We start from the raw sequence: 19,674 nt of genomic DNA on the forward strand, positions 1-19,674 counted from the left end.
CAAGATGTCTCGCCGACGCAGCGGGGCGGATATCCACACCTGTGAAGTCTCAAATATCTATGTTCGCAGCCGTTTCGGGCTTGTCTCGCTGGCCTAGCGGCGGGCTAGCCGTTTTGGACATGCATATATATATGCATGTGTATGAGGACGCATGTGCACATTTACGTATCTTCGTACTTGTACAAGTGTCTGTATGCGGGGGCTCCCAAACTGTGGATGTGATCCAGATCGCACTATTTGTCTTATTTTCGTCGTGTTTCCCGCGTTGTCAACCGAGAAGGATAGCTCAGATTGCATTTTGCCTTGTCAAAACGAAGTTGTCGTTGTTTGCCTTGCTTTTGTTGAAACGAACGACATCATTACGTTTTCCCCGGCGTCTGGTGCTGAGAAAGCCTTCTCACAGGCTTCCCAAACTCTCCAGCACGAATGAGACTCCGCCGTCAAACACTTCCTCATCCTACTATATGTGTTTATATATAACTAACTACATATTTGTATATATATATGTATAGGCATACGAGTGTACTGGAGCGTAGCAGCAAGCGGCGCAATCTATGGGACTACCTGTTTCTGTGGACATGCACTCACTCACGAAAATCACCTCTCCAAAATGCGAGGGCAGCCAGATGGGCCTTGTAGACGCATCGTGCAGCTCTGCCATACTTGACACAGCACAAACCGCCGACTGCCGAACTCCAAAATATAATATATATATATATATATATATATGTACTTACCGCACATACATTGCTGCAAGGCGGCGAACGCACTCGTGCCCATAGCCGGCGTCGCCAAAACGCACAGCGACGTAGACTGATCGTTTGACAAAGAGCTCCGCGTACATGTGCGGCTCTATGTACGTATTTACATGCTTTTCTCACAGACAAGAATGTTTCGAACAGATGCATACGGCGGGAGAGGCTAGCGATTCGCTTCTCCGCACAAGTAAGATCTTCGCATCTCTCGGCGTTTCAGCGCGGACATGCCCGCCCGTGTTCGCGCAGGCATGCACAGAAAGATAGAACCGTGAGTTCACGGATCGACTACTCTCTCTGGACAGGATGAAATATGGCGCGAAAAAGGTGGTCGCGCGTTGAGACCCAACACGCCCGCCGTCTGTCCCTTTCCAACCACATCCGCCCCGTACTGACAGTCACCGCAGTGTTTCTCCTTTTTTTTATTTTCCTCTCCAAATCGATTTCGCAGGACGGAGGCTGTCTGGCTCTCCCCCTTTCTCACTTCGCCTTGTCCGCGGTCACCTCCCTTGCATCTCTCTACCGCGCGCGTCAGTATCTCCTGTCCTCTCTCTTCTCCACGCGCTTGCCGCCAATCTTCGCAAAAAGGTTTTCTCGCGCGTCCTCCAGGGCTCCCTTCAGCTCTGTCCCTTTCCTGCTGTCTCGCGCGGTTCGGGCTCCAGTCCCGCCCGCCTGACCGTCTCCTCTCGAGGCTGCCTCGTCTCTCTCCGCTGCAAACGAGGCGCCCGCCGCGGCCGCTCGCCCGCCGTCCGGACCTCCATCGCCTTGAACAAACAAGTCCCACGCAGGCGAGGCTGTCAGGCTTTCCGCGTCTCGCAGGCCAGTTCTCGCCTCGGATGAAGGGGAGGCGCCGAAAGAATAGGTAGAGGCCTCCTTGGGGAAAAGCGCCCTCAGCAGCTGGCGCCGCAGGTAGTGGAGCCGCGCGAGGCGATCTGGCAACGCAGTCCACTCGAAGTGAGGAATCGCCACGACGCGATATCTGAAGGCAACACAGATCAGCCACCTTCGACACAAACTTGCCATCCACACAGTCCCTCTGCGACTACGCATGAATATAAACAAATATATACACATTTCTGAAGTTTCTGTGCACCTTGACGTTTCGCCGCAAATGGAGATCCTGTGTCTCCATGTCTGCTTGTCAGCCTTCACACTGTCCCGAGCGAAAACGGTTTCTATCGCCTTCAACGGATCTTTCCTTTGGGTTACCCTTGAGCGCGCAGGACGCGGTGCCGCAGAGATGTCCAGGCCGTGATCTCAACTTCTGTGCCTTCTGGATCCCGGAAAAAATGATCCGGCCCTCCCACCTGAAAATTCGGAGACGAAAAATAGACGAAAAACCCACTGAAGGTTTCTTACACTCTTCACGTGCAGTCTCATCAGATAACTCAGTCCTTCCTCACATATATATATATATATATATATATGTATGTATACATATTTATGCATTCGTGCTTCCGTGCGCGCTCTCAATACATTTATCCACCCCGCATGGAGCCACATACACGTTTCCGCCAGCTCCTCCTCTCTGTGTAGAACCCTCTGCTTCTACAGCTGTCACGGGAAGCACCTGTGCGCCCTAAACACTAAACCCCTAGATCCTCGAGGGTTCAGATTCTCGCCGAAAAGGCTCGGCTGTCAAGCTCTCTGCACACTGGAGTGAACGCGGTTGGGGCGAGCGCCACAGTTTCACGTCTCGGAGTGTAGAGTCCCTCGCTTCGCGTTGGAAGACGCATGCGGGTCCCTGGACATTGAAGACTTACCTCAAACGCGATTCGGTGCGTCGCATCGATGACAGGCACCGTATACGGCGCCGCGTATACCGCCGTTTGCAGTCTGAGTCGCTCGGACGAGGCATGCAGATGCGAGGAGAGAAGGCGCAAATGCTTCAAAACGTCCCTCTCCGTCTCCGTCAAAGTGGAGACAGCGGAAGCGGGGAGCGGAGACTCTGAGGCAAAGGGAGATGACTCCTTGCTGGAGTGCACCTGAGGCCTGCGAAGTCCATAAATCGACTTTCGCGACCCGAGGCATCGCAGAAGGTCTCCGCTTCGTGCCTCCGCGAGAGACGACAGCGCGAACTCCTGCGAAAGCGAGGACAGAGTCAAGGCCTCTTCGTCATCGCTGGCGCTGTCATCGAACACAGCGGCTCGCTCATCGAATGCGAAGGGAGAAGACGGTGCGTCGGTGCGCTCAATTGCGCCCGCGCCGGCTTCTGTATCTTCGCGGCAACCGGCCTCGAAAAACGGGCTCGCTTTGCCTTGCGCGTTCCCCTTCTCGCTGAGCGAGCGCGTCTGCGCGCCTCGGCAGTGCGCTTCTCCGCGCCTTTCGTCTCCTTCCGAGTCTGTCCTGCGTGCGGCCGCAGAGACTGAGTCGACGGCGAAGAGCCACTCAGGCGTCTCTGCCTCCGGGCTCCGCAGCTCCTGCTGCGCGGCCTGCCTGAGTCCGTGTGAGCTCGGCTCTGAGTCTTCGTCACCCTGTGCGAGGTCTGCTGCCGCTTCGCGCACACGACCCGCAGGCGCACGCGCCGCCGAGACAGCCCGATGCCGGAGGCGATGACGCAGCGCGTCAAGCTCCTTCATCCGACACGCGAGTTCTCTCGTCGCGTCTTGCGCGTCTCCTTCGGCTGTCTCTCCTGGACTGGTGCCAGCGGAAGCGCCGCGGCGGCCGGCGACGCCCTGCGCTGCTTCTCCGCCTGGGGCTGCCGCAGGGCTCGAGCCCGCCTCCCTCTCGCTCGCGCCGCTGACTTCCCACGCTGGGCTCGGTCTCCTCGGCTGTTGATGCCTCTTCGCCGCGCAGAGAGAGGGATCTAGCGCCCTCAGGAGCTGCGCGTACACGTCGAGGACTTCACCCCCCCCCCCCCCCTCGCCCACGGCACGTCTGCCGTGGGCGAGAATCGCCTCTGCAGAAAGATCCAGTTCGAAGACGCAGCGCGAAGCGAAGAGTTTCAGTAGATTCGCCGCGCGCTGCTGTCTGCTGTCGCCTGAGCTCAGGCGCTCGCTCCCGCTGCTGCGGTCGCCTCTCGCCCGGCCTCTGCGCCTCTCCTTCCGCGCGCCTGCCGCCGGGCTCCACGCGCGCTGCGCCTCGGCGAGGATGCGGAAAACCTCGGGAGAACGATGAAACGCAGACAGGTACGCCGCCGCGACCCGCCGGCCGTCGAGCTGCGTCGCCGGCTGCCACAGAACGAACGTCGCGAGAAGGCGAAGCAACCGATCGAACGACACGGAGGCAAGAGGAGAGGAGGAAAACGACAGCGGAGACGGCGAAGAAGACTCCCGAAGAGGGGAGAAAAAAGGGGAACCCGCAGGAGACGCCGGAGAGTTCGCCTGCGATACCGCCAGAGCGCCAGATGAAGACACCGGCGAACAAGGCAGGCCGACCGACGGCGAGATGTCTGCCGCGGCGACCGAGTTCTCTGCTGCCAGACTCTCCGCGTGCGCCAGTGGTCCTGTGCCTTTCGAAACAGAAAAAATCTGCCCAAAAATTTCCCCCAAAATGTCGTTCGCGACCGCCTTCAGCTGAGGGTGCGCGTCCGTCGTCGTGCATCCGAGCCGCACGAGGCCGAAGGCTGCGTCGGAGAGCATATCGAATCGAGTGCCCAGTGGAACACTTTCGCTGCGGCCTCTGCCTCCATCTCGAACCGCCTTCTCCGCCGTTTCCGCGCGTCGCGCGTCCCTCTCTCGAGCGTTTTCCCTCTCCAACTCGGAGTGCAGGAGGCCGCGCCTCAGCCTGGAAGCTGCAAATGAGAGGAACGGCATGTCTCGGCACCCTGCTTGACCCCATATGTGGAGAATGCGACACCAGAGCTCGACCGAGTCTTCTTCGCTCTCCGTGCGTCTACAGACCTCCTCTCGCTCCTTGCTTTTCGCCTTATCGAGCCCGCGCATGTCGTCTTCGCCTTGCGTCCGTGCCGCTTGCCCATCCTGCCTAGGGAAGGCCCTCGCCTCGCGTCTCTCCGGACGCGCGTCGTCCTCGCTGCGTTCCCTGCCGCAGCGCCGTTCCTCCTCGATGGCGCGCGACTGACCAGCTCGCGTCGTCGCGGCGCCCTCCCTCGCAACGCCGCCTCGCTCGAACTTCGCCTTTTCGCCTGCGCGCCCATGCCTGTCGCTCGCTTCGCCGGCGCCCACCCTGAGGACCGAAAACCGGTCATGGATGGCGTCGCCGAGTCGAGCGAACTTTCTCCAGGCACTCGGGCTGAGGCCCTGTTGCTGCGGCGGCGCCGGCCTCGTTCGGGCGCCGTCTCGCCCTGCGTCCGCCCCCTCGTCCGCCTCCTCTCGGTCTCGCCTCCCCCCCCACAGCGCCCGTCTCTCCCGCTCGAGCTGCTTCTCGAGGAAGAGGAAGGCCGCGCTGAGCTCGACGAGCTGCGAAGCAGGCAGCGCTGTGCGCGGCAGCTTCCAGCGCACGTGGCGCCAGAGTTCGTTCAGGAGCCCCTCGAGCTTGCTAACGTCGCCCTCCGCACCCGAGGAAGGGAAAGCACCGTCCTGCGAAGAAGACGCGAAAAGAGCCTCATCCGAGAAGGCGCCCGCAAGCGAACGGGTCGAGGAGTCTCCAAGGTGCGCTCCAGCGACCTCCAATGCCGCGCGGAAGCAAGGTGGGTAGCGAGTGAGGCTCGAGAGCGCGCGGAGGAGATCGGGGAGACTGTACGACGGGAGAAGAAGAAGAACGTGTAGCATCAACGGGACAAAGAGAGATTCAGGAGGGCTGAAGGGCACAGCTGGCGAGGCCGCGAAATGCGAGAAACAGGAAAGTAGAAGAGCGACTTGCCCCGGCGTCCATGCTGAAAAAAAAACGAGACGAAATTACAACGGAGGACAAACGAACGCGGTGTCGCCCCGACTGTGTCTCCCTTGAGGACGCTTCTGACTGTCCTTCTTCCGAAAGCTTTTGCGAACGAAGAGAGAAGAGAACCCTAAAAAACTAAACCCTAAACCCTCGGACAGAAAACTGCCCTTGGCTCGGCCTGCAGGGGTCTCGACATTACACGCCTGTCTGCCCCGCAGCGTGTGCGCGGAGCCTCTTCGCAGGCAAATGCCTGCGGAGGCAATCCGCTACCGCACCCGCATGCATCAGCGTGCTTCGCTGTACGACAGACAGGCTGCCGCCCGCTCGAAAAACTTCCTCCCCTCCCGCAGAGACAGATGTCAGCGTGTGCGCGCTAGCAAGTATATACATGAGCAGCCTCGTTCACGCTCTAGTGCGAATCTCGACGCGCACCTATGCACTCCGGAATGCACAATGACAGACCATACGTTGATATACAAAGGATACGGGATGAAACCAATCATCTACACTACGATTTTATGTTTGGCATCTATCGCAGAGATATTTTCGGAGATACTCACATCAGGCACGCGACTGCCAAAGCAAAGGACATGATATTCCGAGCCTCAGGAAGTACGCACGCATGCATATTCTTAGTCACATGCAAACAGTTGCGTGGAGACATATATGGGAAACACGCCAATGCAGATGGTACAATATTTTTTGGTAAGCCTCTTGCTGGAGGCAGATTTTTCTTCTGCCTGTATGCGCACGCGCGCCCGCCCCTGAACGCCTGCCTGGCTGCTCTCTTTGCTCAAAGAATTATCGCTCAGAGGAACTTACTGGTAGCCAGCTCGCCGTCCTCTGGCCGCAGCGCTTTGCTGCGAAGCGCCACCGCAATTTTTCCTCCGGCGGAGTCACCCGGGGCGGGCAGACTGCCTGCCTCCTCTTCCAGCTCGGTGGCTGATCTTCGCGTTTGCTTCGAAAGCGCCTGCGTGCCTTTGTCTTGGAAGGCCACGATCTGGAGCAGACCCGCAGAGGCGCCTTTTCCCCGTTGCATCTTTTTGCCTCTTTTTTGCTCGCTGGCTTCCTTGCCGAGAAGACTCAAGCGGTCTGCGGTGCAGTGGAGCAGCGACGCCGCCAGCGCACCTTGGAGGGCTTCCCGCGGGAGAGCTCCGAGAGACAGTTGCGAGCGCAGACTCGTCTCTTCTCTCGCGTTTCCTCCGCGCGCGTCTGCTCCTCTGCGTTCTTCCTGCAAGGGCGCCCGGGGGGGCGAGCCGCGCAACTCAGAGAACCAGGAACTCGACTCCACAGCAGCGGGAGGCGAGCGCACGACAGACTCAGACGGAGAGCACGAGGGAGGGGGGCCCAGGGCAGAGAGGCCTTCAAAGAGGGCGAGGATATCCTGGGCCTCGAAGGCGGGAAGCTGCTGGAGCGAGCGCAGAAGAATCCAGGCGAGGAGTGAGGAGGAGGAGCTTGCACGGGAAGGAACCGACGAGAACAGACAGGAGGGAGAGCCTGGCACAGAGGAAACTGCGGGAGGCGAGGAAAGCCAAGGAGAGGAAGCAAAAGACGAAGGGATGGGGAGGGGAGACTCCCACGAGAGCAACGCGCTGGAAGCGTCGAGAGGGCGGCGCGAAGAAGACGAATGAGCAGCCTCACCATACACGAGCTCCTGCCCAACTTTCCCGCTTGGCCCCAGACCTTCTACCTCGAGCTCCACGCGACTCACATCGCCGCTTGGAGAAGGCGTTGCGACGGAGTCTTTGAAAAAACCCATTCCCCCCGTTGGACGAACGCTTGCCGGGCGCAACTGCGTTAGAGCCCAACACGCGGTCGAAAGGGCGATGGGTCCCACCTGCGGATCCGCAGGGGGCTCCGCTTCTGCCACGTCTTCAGGAGACAAGACAAGCGAAGCGCAGGAGGACGATGCGGCAGACAGCGAAGGGCAATGCGAAAGAAGAGTCCGCCGAGGGGCCTCTGGGAACTCGTGCGCGTAGGCGCATTCCCTCGCCTCCTCGCGCTTCGCGTCCCTCCGCAAGAGACACGCCGCATACGCCGCGAGAGCATCGGAGGAGGCCCGCGCCTCGATGCAGTGTGGGGTGTCTCCTGACAGGGTCCCCTTACTCGCCTTGGAGCTCCACCGCGGTCGAAGGGACACAAGAAGGTCTCGAGACAGAAGCGGAAGCAGGGCAGCAAGGCCCTTATCTTCGCGCAGAAGGAGAGACGGCGCTTGATGCTCCAAACGGAGAGCTTGGCTCGGCGACGGAGACGCTTGCATCAAAGCAGCTAACAGTGCAGTCATCGCCTGCGAGAGGACGCCAAAGAACAAGAGACTCATTCGAGAAATGCTCGTGAGGTCTTCTGCGCCTCAGCCTGCAAGCTTGAAAGATGTAGCAGCTCGCTATTTGTTTAGATACAGTGAGCTCTCGACGAATTCCTGCACACTTTGCGGAGTGTGCTGCCGTCTGTCGGGCTGTCGCACTTCAAACCGCGGCGTGATGAAAGATTGAGGAGAGCTGCTTACCTGCGCGCCAAGGCAGGGACCCTTTCTGCCGGTGATTTCGGATTCTCGCAGCTCTCTCAGCAGGCTTTCTCTTTCGCTTGGGCAAGCTGCGAGCTCGCCGCCGTTCGCGCTGTTTCCGCCGACGCGATTTGCGCCTTCTGCTGCAGGGAGCCGCAAGCCATGAAAGACGACCAGCCGGTCTTTCAGAGCGGCGCATATCGCGACGAGAGTCTCCTCCACGAGGCTCTGTTTGTCGTCGACCGCGGTCGCGCCTCTAGTCTCCGCAGCGAAGGGCCTGAGACGGGCGACGTCGAGGGCGAGCGCCGCGAGCTCTTTGGGTTCCAAATCCTGGACGCGGCGTCCGGCGTGCAGGTTCTGGAGGAGACTGTAGAGGATCGCTTGCTCCTGTTTCCGCTGGCGACTGGAGAGAGCGTCCCCGGCAAACGCGCCGGTGCGAAGCGGGTCTCCGCCCGTCCCCCTCGTCAGCCAGCTCGACTTCCGCTCCCGCGCCGGCGCTAGGCCTTGGCGTCCAGCGGAGCGTGGCAGGTCCCCTGCTAGCCCCTCCTGGGCGAGCGCGGGGGCTGGCAGAGCGGTAGCCGGAGACGCGGACGCGAGTTTGAGCTGAAGCGCGAGGTGCCGATCTCGAAAGCCCCAGATGCGCGGCAGCGCAGAGAGCAGCGCCCGCAGGTCCTTCCCAGTCGCCCGCGGCAGCACCGCGAGAAGCGCAGTGCCAAGCACCCCCGACCCATCCAGGCGGCGCAGCGAGAGAGTGAGAGAGGAGGCGAGAGCGGCGTGCTCGGGCTCTGACTCGCCCTGCAGGGAGCCGCCGGCACCCGCCACCGTTCTCGCACTGGCTGCAGCGTCCGCCGCACTCAGTCTCTCCTTCGCCCTCAGGAAGTGCAGCTCCTGCGCACTCCGCAGCGCGTCGGTCTCGCGACTCACTGCCGAGAGGAAGACTGCGAAGTCTCGGCAAGAAAAATCGGCGAGATGAGCCGTCGCAGCGTCCAGCAGCTGGTCGAGAAGCGTCAGGCCCGACGCAGGCGGCGGAGCGTAGAGCCACGCAGGCAGCGCAGAAGAAGAATACGCAGACGCAGGAGACGCAAAGGAGAGCGCAGAGGTCGATGAAGGAGAGGAGGATGGAGAGGAAGGAACGAAGGGCGGCGCGGAGGCCGCCGCGTGGCGGGGGGCGAGCAAGCCGAGGCACTGGAGATCCTGAAGAGACAGGAGCACACGACGCCGCGTACCAAAGGACGTGACAATCGAATCATTCTTTCCTGTGCTGCTTTGGTGTAGAAGTAAAAAGCATGCATTTGAGACCCGCTGCTCCGTGCAGACTCAGTCGAACTTGACATTGCACTGTTCCGCGAGTAGATAAGACAACCTTGGTTCTTTTTTCTCGTCTTCTGCAAGCCCCGAAGCTTGCTTGACTTACTCATTGTCTTTTGTGCGCCTCTCTGCCCGCCACTACTGGTGCACGGATGCCGCCCCGCCGGCGCTCGTCGTGTCCCCCTTTCCTCGTTTCCGCTCTTAGCTGTTCTGTCTCTCTTTCGCCTTCCTTCCTTCCAACCTTCACTCCCTTCGCCTCCCTCCCTCTCTGTCTACACGGTCTTCTTCTAATCCACATCTGCGTCGCGTCACGGCTTGGTCTACCCGTTTCAGTTTCGAACCGAGGGCGGAGACCGCTCACGACGTTTTCCTGCTTTACCATTCTCTAAATGAATTCAATTAAATGAAATCGTTTCATCGTTCAGAAAACGTAGAGGATGAAGTTGACATACAAATTTTGGATATATATAGGTTAATTTCCATTTGAAATATCTGCAAAAGGGTGCGTCATGTGCCTCTTACGTGAGCAATGTTTGAAATCTGCTTCGGCTTCGCTGTTCCCAGAATCTGCGGCAGGCGCCTCAGCAGCTGCTCCTGCACAAGGCCAAGCAGCCGTGACAGCCACTGCACCGCTGCAGGCCGCGAAGCAGACGGGGGACATCCGCTGCAGACTGCGGAGGCCTCTGAGCCGCAAGCTGCTACGGCGGGCGCGCAGCTGTCGACAGCCGCGTCTCGCGTCTGCCGGTCGCCACGCGCCCTGTGGCGGGGGTCGCGCGGAGAGCCCTCGATCCCGTGGAGAGAGAGAACGCAATCCTGCGCCTGGAGAATGCCCCAGTGCGGCGCGAGCGGCGAGAGACTGGCGGGCGGCGCGTCTTCTGGCGCGGCCGCCGGGCGCGGCGGGGACGCGCGCGCCGAACTCGGCGGCTCCGCAAGGCGCAGAACGATCGCTCGGTGCAGGACGCGCTGGGGCTCCAGCAGCGCAGGCCACGGCGGCGCCGCGAGACCCCCCGCCTCCTCCTCGGGCACGAGAGGGGCGGAGGAAGAAGCAGACAGACGCAGAGACAACGAAGCGGACGCGTGCAAGATGCCTGCGACGGCGATGGACGAGAGCGAGGCGAGCTCGTGCGGAAGACGCCTCAGCAGCTGCGCCCACAGGGCAGGATAGGGCGGCAGGACCGACGGCAAAGAAGAAAGACAGTGGGGAGGAGACGCGAGGCTTGTCGCCGCGGAGGCAGGGGGGGCAGCGAAAGTCGAGACAGCAGACGGCGCAGGAGACGGAGCAGGAGACGGCGCAGGAGACGGAGCAGGAGACAGAGAGAGCAGAGACGCTTGAGCGGCGTTGACCGTGTCGATGGTCTCGCAGATCTGAAGCGGGAAGGTCGCCAAGAAGGACGCGACACACGTCAGATCGTGGCCGTTCGCAGAAAAAGGGAGAAAACTCGAAAAACTCCGCACCAACCCGGCAGCGAGATCCGGCGGCGGATAGCGCCGCAGCAGCGTAAACGACGAAGCGACGATGCAGACAGCTGCACGCATGACGAGAAAGAGAAACGCATTCAGCGAGAGAGAAATTAACCTCTCCTCCTCTCCGGATAGACATACACACCCACTTCCATATTGTAAAGAAGATGTAGAGGAGCCCGCTGACGCGTCCCGCTGGACACGCGCTCGCGAAGAAGTCAGAAGAGGGGCAACGAACTTTGAGAAGCAAACATGGCGGACTCGAAAATAGCCACGCGCAGCGCCGAGACAACGGTGGCAGACAGATACAAGTCGATGAAAGAACAGCCAGGCACACCGTCAGTGCGAGTTCGCTTCGCCCTTACATTTCGGCTCCATGAGGTCGAGGCGCTGAGTTGCCTTCTCGGTCAGGAGGCGGAGAATCCCTGCGACTTCCCCAGGAAGCTCGCCTTCTTTGGTGCTTCCTTCTTCTCTCGCTCGCCCCGCCGTGCACCCACTCTCCGCAGCAACTGACGGATCCCGAGGACCGAGAGGGACAGAAGAGAAAGAAGACACACACGCCCGTTTGCCCTTCTTCGAACTGAAAGCGCTTGCGAGGACGTGGAGCGTTTGCGAGACCTCAATGGGGCGCTCTGCGCTTTGCTGCACACGCGAAGCAGGAGAGAAGAGTGCCAGGAAATGTGGGCGGAGGAACGAGAGGAAGAAAAATCGCGACGCGACGAGACCAAGCAGGAACGAAGCGGAAAGGAAGCAGTGCAGCGAGGCGAGAGGCAAGAAAAAGAAGACGCAGAAGCACAAGAGAGAGGGAAGAGACGCAGGCAGCAGACAGCAGGGGCAGGCGCCAACAAGAGGAGGCTGAGCTCAGAGAATGAGGACTCTGGAGAAGCAGAGAATGCAAACAACGACGTCACTCACGCAGAGGGCGAAGCATGCAGCGAGAAGGAGAGATGGCGCACCTTCGGCACATAGCCGCTCGGGAACGAAACGAGAGAGACCGCCAAGAGTGCGAATGAGAAAAGCGAATGGACATCGAGGATGGGAGAGACAGAGAGAGAATAGAATTGCGGAGGAGAGAAAGAATTCCCCGGGGAGACACGAGCAGAGCCAAAGACGCAGAGAAGAAGTCGAGCTTGCCGGCGAAGTTGAAACGATTCTCCGCAGAGGAAACGCGAAGGCGGAAAAGCGTTTAGCGATTGGGCTTGCGAGACTGGGGCTAGCTTACCGCGGCGGCAGAGAGCGTTGTGAGGAAGAGAGAGGTGTCTCCGGTTGAAGCATGGCGCGCGGCCTCTCGACAAAGAGACGAGGTGACAGAACGCACATTTTTTTCGGGTTCCCTCCCGCCCGAGCGGTCTCCCCTTCTCGCTGCCGGGGTGCTATCCCACGATTTCTCCCTGTTCTTCCTCGCCTCTTGCCTCTCGCCTTCCTCGTCGTGGAGGACTTCCAGGTCTCGGCTCCTCCTCCCCTCGCGGCGCCACGCCCCCGTCGCTTGCCCAAGAGAGGCTCCGTAAACAGGACCAGAGGACCCAGCAGAGGAGAGAGAAGCTTGCGGACGCGCAGAAGACGGAGGGCGAACAGGGCTCGAGGCAGCGAGCTCTGCCTCGCCGGAGCCCCGCGCCTCGCGGCCGGGGCGTCTCCTCTCGTTCGCGGGGGGCGGGGCGGGAGGGTCCCGCCAGAGAACGCGCGGCGCGTGCCAGCGCATGCGCGCCGGCTGCCTCGCGAAGACTGCACTGGTCAGCAGCGGCATCTGGAGCGACGCGTCGGTCTGTGTGTCACTCTTTTTCAACGGCTTTTTCGCGGTGGAAGACTCGTGCCGCCGGGCGGACAAGAGAGGCAGCTGGCAGCTCCGCGGCGCTCCAGACGCAAGCCCTGCCGCAGGCGGCGAAGAGGAGACACTGAAGACGCCGGGGCCCAGCGCCCGGGACCTCAGCCTGTTGACGACCACCGGCGCCATGTCACCTTCAGGCGCGAGCAAACGTTGCAGCTGTCATCTTCCGTGTCTACGAGCGCTTCACCTAGCAGACTAGACGAGAGGCGTTTCGAGGGCGGCGTAGTCTTTCACATGTGTGGACGCACAACTGCATCTCTGCAACTTGATAGATCGATGTATTTACTCGCGCAGAAATGCGCCGCTGACTTGGGAAGGAATCGCGGGCAGACACATAACATGAAACAGCGACCCCAAATGTCACTCGAGAACGAAGAGGAGTCAGCTTGCGCCTGAGAAGGCGTTAGAAACAAAGGGTGAGACTGTCGGGACGGCAGGAAACCCCGGAGGAGGCCGTGAAGTCGTTCTAGTCGCGAACAATCGTCTCTTTTCTGTTGAATGGTCGCCAGTCCGCGAGGCAGCAGAGCGGGATGGAGGTAGAGCTCAGTGTGACTTGGATTCCGCACTCCAAAGAGCCCAAACAAAGCTGGAAACAGAGTTGTCCCCAACTGCGTCCGTTAAATACGCGTAGGGCAGCTAGTGTTCTCCGTTTCTTGGTAAACGGGATCTATTTCCACAGGGCCCAGCCCCGATTTTGAGTCCGCATGTTGCAGAGATGTGCATGCATGCGCATGCGCGCCACGCGCGACGGTGTTTCCTGACGAAACTGCTCTCCACCCCCGGCTCGAATCCTTCTTTAATTGTGTTGTGATCTTACTTTTGTCGGACTTTTTCACTCTATTCATGACGAGAGTCATCCGTGACGGAAAAGCTGGCGCCGGCAATCGGCGGCCCGTCGCGCCCCTGGTGCCCGTTTGAGAAGACAGGGCCTCGAGACCCGACGGGTTTCCGTGGGGCGTCTGAGAGGCGAGGAGACACGAAAGCTCTTTAATCAGGAAAGAATCACACCACACAGATCGGCAAGAAGAGACACTGCGGCATGCAGAGACCTCTGGCAGCATCCTCGCCTTCGCTCACCGCATGCGGCTGCTGACGAAAGCTTGGATACGGTGTCCTTCTTGGCATGAAGTTGAAGCCTGGGATATGCTCCTAGGAGCTCTAATGTCTTTGTTTCTTCGGATCTACACTTTGTAGAAACCATGTGGATATCAATCCGCACTACCTTCAGATGATACCTATTGTGGATATAGAGCGAATTGAACACCATGTATTAATACGTGAGCTGCGTTAAAACGTCTCTAGAAGGCGGCTGCATCCTATGCGTTCCTCTGACTGGGGTGCCACAACATAGTCGAGTGTCCAGAAATACTGCAGTTTGCAGCTTCTTGGCTCTAGCCAGGCCAAAGTTGCCTTTCTTGCGGACGGGGCAGCCATATGCACGCAGCTTAGGAAGACGCGCAGTTTTCTGAGCGCCTGTCTGCGGCTTCAGTTTCACGCCAGCAGGCAGCTCGACTCGATCTCCACGGTTTCTGTGCGTATGTGAGGCTGGTTTCTGCTTCCTGGTTGAGAGGATCGAGGTTGCGACCTCTTGTAGTCTCGCATATGTGCTTAGAAGCCTGCCTACCTGCAGATTGACCCGTTTCGCAGTTGCGTGCGCGAGTTCACTACTTCTACTACTCAGCACAGACACTTCGAGTTAGGGGAACGGCGAAACTACACGTCTCCTCCTGAGAGTGGGCGGCCTGCGATGCCGCGGCCAGACTCACCCTTCTGCTTACCATTGAGACAGATGTGCATTCCAGGAGGATGCCTGTCCCTCTCTCCCTTCAACCTGACAAACTTCATGCACTGATGTTCGCAGCCAAGCCAATCAAACTCACGTAACTCTACGCATGCGCACGAGCAGACAGATACGTGCCTGCATAATCATATGTATGTCGAGGATGCACTCACTACCATGTATGTACACGTTCGAGGGAGGCCCTCGACGATGCCGGGGCAACGCAGGCAATTGAGGATGAAGGCCGACACAGGGGAAAACTCGCTGCTAGTCTGAGCTCTTGCCCTGTCAAGAGCAACGTGTTTTTTCTACCTCTGGCCGCAAACTGCGACAACAACCAGTCGTCTGTCGCCAACTGGAGTTCGTTTGACCTTCCTTTTCCCCGAACACATCCGACTTGCGCGTGAGGAAGAGAGGCGGCTAGCCGGAGAATCGAAATCGGTTTTTGCAACCTCTGTGATTTGCGTTGCAACTTGCAAACGGCAACTGCGTGCATCGAGAACTCTATGAGTCTCTTTGTAGGCAGACTGTCGATTTCAACAGGCGAACACGCCTCACGCCGGGGGTTTTCGAAGCGCGAAATGCGCGCCATGACGTCGAGCAGCTTGTTTCATCGCCTCACTCCTGCCGCTGACCGGGTCTCTCTGCGCACGCCAAGCTTTGAGTTCCGATCTCTCTTCGTTCTACGCGCGTGCTTTCTATACGCAGAAGAAGCCCCCCCTCACGGCCCCGTGCCTGCTCTCTGTCCCTCGTCTGTCTCTGCTGCCTCGAATTCGCCTACGCAACTCTCGCTCGTCTCTCTCTGCTGCCTCGAATTCACCTGCGCATCTCTCGCTCGTCTCTCTCTGCTGCCTCGAATTCACCTGCGCATCTCTCGCTCGTCTCTCTCTGCTGCCTCGAATTCACCTGCGCATCTCTCGCTCGTCTCTCTCTGCTGCCTCGAATTCACCTGCGCATCTCTCTCTCGTCTGCCTTCTCTGCGCGACAGAGAGGATGGAGAGGATCGCGATTCGTGATCGCTCCGGTGAGCCGCGTTCCCTTGGCCGCGGCTGCGCGTCGCCTGTGTCAGTTAGCTTCAAGGGCTCGCTAGCCCCTCGCCTCCTGGGCCTCGAGGCCCCAACCCCACTCGTCGGGCGGGTCCCTGGGGCACCAGGGGCAGGGGGCCCGCGTCGGCGGCAGCTCCGGCAGAGGCACCGGCGTAAGCGGCTGGTGGTGCGGCGGAGGATAGGACGGCGGATAATGCGAAGGCGGCGGATAGGATGGCGGCGGATAGGATGGCGACGGATAGGATGGCGGCGGATAGGATGGCGGCGGATAGGATGGCGGCGGATAGGATGGCGACGGATAGGATGGCGACGGATAGGAGGGCGGGCGAGGCGAGGGGACGGGATACACGGGGGTCGGGTACACGGGGATCGGGTAGTAGTACCGAGGCGGAGGCTGACTGGGGTGTCGCCGACGCTGAGAGGGAGAGACGTCTTCGAAGGCGGCCTGAGAGGACGCACATCGTTGGCAGATACAACGGACGATCGCCGGAGTTTGGATAGACGCCGGCAAACAGAGAGAGTCAGCGGCCGCCCCAAAGGGGTACTTCCGCTCGTAGGTCGACCCGAAAAAAATCGGGGACCTCCTTCTTCACTTTACTGGGCTTTCGCGCGTGAGCCAGCGCGGGAAGCCGCCCGGACCTGTTTGCATGTGCCTGACTATCTATCTTTTCAGCAGCGGATTGCCGTCGACGCGTGGCTCCGAGGCCCACCTGTCAACTTCGTTTTCTATATTGACAAGAGTCCCTTAAGCTGCCATTAACTGCTTAGAGCGACATCTCAAGGCACTCCATGCCCAGGTGATGGTCTACTGCCTGCGATAGGGCTGCGTACGGGGGAGTACTCGCCTTGCATCAGCGACTGCAATGAAATCGGAACATCCCTGCACATGCCCCCCGTCTCCGTACACAGATGCATATATATCCGAGAGCTGACACAGCAGCAGGCTGTGCACAAGCGAGAGAGGCGCAGTCCTAAACCGAGCGAAACGGGCTCAGGGAAGGGTAGCTCAATGCATGCGCGGAGCACGGGCGATGCACGACACGCGCCGCCGCTGCGTCAGACTCTCCTTCCTTTTCGTTTTACCTCCTTTCCGCCTTCAGGCTCATCTTTGACGGAAGGTGACATCGTAGTGCCGGCGCGGGCCGCTTTTTGCACCTCGTGAGCAAACCGTTTGCTATTCGCGTGTCCCGCATCCCCTTCCGCTTCTTCGGTCCAGCCAGCTGCGCTGTCTTCAGCGGCCGTGCTGTCTGCATCAAGGTTTGCCCGAGCTTCTCGCTTCGCGAGAGGGCCCCTCTGACGCACGAGAATTTCTTCCTCTTTTGAAACGAGGAAGCCGTCGGTTTCGCGTTCACGATCTCCCGCGCGCGAGTCCAGAAGCCAACTGGGAAGGGCGGAGGGAGCGACGTAAGCGTAGAAAGCCGCGCGAAGTGCCTCGGGGTGAGAGGCGTAGGGAGAGAACGCAGGAACCGCCGCGACGAAGGCAGGGAAATAGTGCGGAGGCGCAGAGCGCTCGGCGAAGTCAAACACAGTGCCAGGAGGAGGGCGCCTGAAGAAGTGCCGAACGAGACCAGGCCACCATCGGCCGCGGGTCTCCGTGCGGTTTCCGCCCAGAAACTCAGCGAGAAGCTCCGCCTCGCGTGGAGCCCCGTCCGCGAAATCCGGAGGCAACGAAGGGGGAAGAAACCCGAGATGCGACTCAGCGAAGGAGGCGAGCTGAAGAAGAGGCCAACGCAACGCAGACGCCACGTGGAACAGAGCGGAAAACACTCTGCGAAGCAAGTAAGGCTTCCCAAACGCAAGTCTCTGGTGGCACGAAAGACCGCGCGACAAATAATCATAAGAGATCCCAGGGGACGAATACGTCTCTATATGAATATATATGAATGTATATGAATATATTTATGCGTGATATTCGTGCCATGGATAGACCAGCGGAAGGTATTGGTGTTCGCAAACTGTATGCAAGTCCACACCAGAGACACTCCTCCGAAGTTCTCCGCAGCGCCTTCTCACAGTGTGGTTTTCTTCTCCTACAAAGTCAGACCCCACCCCATTGCCACATAGACTGCGAGTACGCTTTGCAGGACGACCGTACCCAACAGAAGTGTGCATGTTGAGGTTTAGGGTTTAGGGTTCGCTCACGTAAAGAGCCCACACAGTTTCGTCGCACCACAATCCCCCCGGCCTGGAAACGGACTCTATACCTCTTTTTCAGCTTCGCTCCGACCGCGGAACGCGTCGTCGCCTCTCGCCCCGTGGAGAGTGGGCTCTCGTTTTTGCGTTTGAGCGTCAGGAACCCCTCGTTCTCGTTCGCTTGCCCGGTCCTCTGGGGGTCGCGGCGCTTCTCGCCTTTCGCCTCCCGGGCTCGTGGCTTCGCGTGAGTCTTCGTCTGGGCGGCGGGCGCCGTCGCGCGCAAGGGAATAGTCGTCTTCTTCCCCAGAGTCACGATATGCATCATCGCGATGATCATGACCTTCATCGTCGCGGTCGTGATCACTGTCGTCCTCATAGCCGTCGTCACTGTCGGGGTCGTGTTCATCCCACGGAAGATCCCCCTCGTCGTCGCAATCATGATCGAGTTCTGCCTCGCGATCGCGCTCATCAGCAGGACCGTAGTGTTCGTATCTGCCGTCATGATCATGATCTTCGTGGCCGTCACCGTGATCGCCATCATCGTCACTGTCATCATCTTCGTCGTCATCATGGTCACCATCGTCATCGTCATCACCATCATCGCCATCGCTATCAGAGGGGTCGTCATCGTCATGATCGTGGCCATCATCAGGACTATCTTCGTCGTCATCTTCATCGCGACGATCGTCGCACTCTCGTTCATCAGAACTGCAGCCTTGGTCGCCGCGGTCGTCGTGGTGTGGGTCGGTTTCTCCGCGATGACGAACGAATGCTCCCCCCGCGGCTGGATCACCTCGCTTAGGGCCTTCGTCTCTCTCGTCATCTTCGTGGCCAGGCTCGTGGTGATCTGCTTGATCCTTATCTCCGCTTTCCTGTGGCACGTCCTCTTCGCGTTCGTCTCCCATGCGCCCATCTCCCCGGCTTAGCTCTTCAGGCTCCTTCTTGTCTTCAGACACTCCCTCCATGCTCTCCGCGTTCCTCTCGCTGCCCTCAGTCTCTGACTTTCTCGTCTCTTCTGCCTTCTCATCTTCCGCCTGGCTCTTCGGCCTTCCGGCGGTTTCCTTCATCGGCGCCGCCGCCGCCTGCGCCGTGTCCTCGCTCTTCGGCATCGTCACAGCCTTCTGGCTTTTCTCCCCCCCGCTTGTGTGACCTCTTCCACCACGATCTGCTGCTTCTCGTCCGTTTTCGAATCAACCGAACCCGCACCTGCTGGGGTCTCGCTGGCGGCTCCACTGGCCTCCGGTGCTGGGGCCCTCGGCTCTTCGCTCGCGGACTGCTTCTGCCTTTCTCCCTCGTCTTCTGCGGGACGCTCCTGTCCCAGCGCTTCCCCCCTTTCTCCAGTCTGCAATGGGCTCTCTAGTTTCGGCGTTCCTGAGTCGTTTATGCTTCGTTTCTGCCTCGCCGCGTCTGCGTGGGGCCCGCTCTGCTGTCCAGTGATATTTTCTCTTTCTGCGCATTTTTCCTCCTCAGCCATGGGCTTATCTTCCCGCAGGCTTTTCTCTGATGCTTCTTGGCTTCCCTCTCGAGGTTTTCCTGAGTTCGCTGGGCTTGCCTCAGAGACATCTTTTGTTCGGGTGACGTGTTTTTCCCTTACCGCGCTGGGCTCCGCCGCGCCCAGCTCGGGCGGGGTAACGGAGGGCTCGATTTTCTGTGAGTCGCTTTCATCGGCGGACTCGCGTTTGACGCTCCCGTCGCCGCTACCAGGAGAAGCTGCCTCTGGTAGCGACGAAGGCGCCACCTCATCGCGCGGCGCTTCGACCGTCGCTTCGGCAGCTGCGTCAGCGAGGACCGACTTGGACAGATTCACAGACAGAGACAAAGCTACCGCCGAAATGAAGATTACAGAAATGAAACCATGTCTCTGTAACCGTGAACCCCCACACGCAGGGTGGAAGGGCCGCAGCCCCAGGTTGCGCGTTACCTTCATTTATCCTGCTAGAGAGGATGCAAACGAGGGTACGCGAGTTGAGTTGACGCCTCCCTGCAGGATACACGAGGGTGTAGGGAGGAGTGATTCGCTGTATCAACAGGAGAGCGAAAAGATATGCGAGAGACCCGGACTGTTCAGAGTAAAGGCGTTTTCC

At 59.6% G+C, this 19,674-nt stretch overlaps 3 protein-coding genes across 3 annotated transcripts; all 3 read right to left on the reverse strand.

Moving 5' to 3' along the window:
- Positions 1 to 1,286: 1,286 nt before the first annotated feature.
- Positions 1,287 to 12,757, reverse strand: BESB_082190 (RAP domain-containing protein; the record flags this gene model as incomplete). Its single annotated transcript, XM_029366569.1, has 8 exons — positions 1,287 to 1,734; positions 1,965 to 2,062; positions 2,519 to 5,529; positions 6,357 to 7,821; positions 8,041 to 9,231; positions 9,868 to 10,871; positions 11,172 to 11,448; positions 12,029 to 12,757. 8 exons carry the CDS (start codon positions 12,755 to 12,757, stop codon positions 1,287 to 1,289), a joined length of 8,223 nt encoding a protein of 2,740 aa, XP_029217029.1.
- Positions 12,758 to 15,497: 2,740 nt separating this feature from the next.
- On the reverse strand, positions 15,498 to 18,657 carry BESB_082200 (uncharacterized protein; the record flags this gene model as incomplete). Its single annotated transcript, XM_029366570.1, has 3 exons — positions 15,498 to 15,902; positions 16,541 to 17,170; positions 17,662 to 18,657. 3 exons carry the CDS (start codon positions 18,655 to 18,657, stop codon positions 15,498 to 15,500), a joined length of 2,031 nt encoding a protein of 676 aa, XP_029217030.1.
- Positions 18,658 to 18,701: 44 nt separating this feature from the next.
- Positions 18,702 to 19,517, reverse strand: BESB_082210 (uncharacterized protein; the record flags this gene model as incomplete). Its single annotated transcript, XM_029366571.1, has 1 exon — positions 18,702 to 19,517. One exon carries the CDS (start codon positions 19,515 to 19,517, stop codon positions 18,702 to 18,704), a length of 816 nt encoding a protein of 271 aa, XP_029217031.1.
- Between the last annotated feature and the right edge of the window lie 157 nt (positions 19,518 to 19,674).

This window comes from Besnoitia besnoiti, chromosome VIII (assembly GCF_002563875.1).
Source record: "Besnoitia besnoiti strain Bb-Ger1 chromosome VIII, whole genome shotgun sequence".
NCBI classification, from domain to species: Eukaryota; Apicomplexa; class Conoidasida; order Eucoccidiorida; family Sarcocystidae; genus Besnoitia; species Besnoitia besnoiti.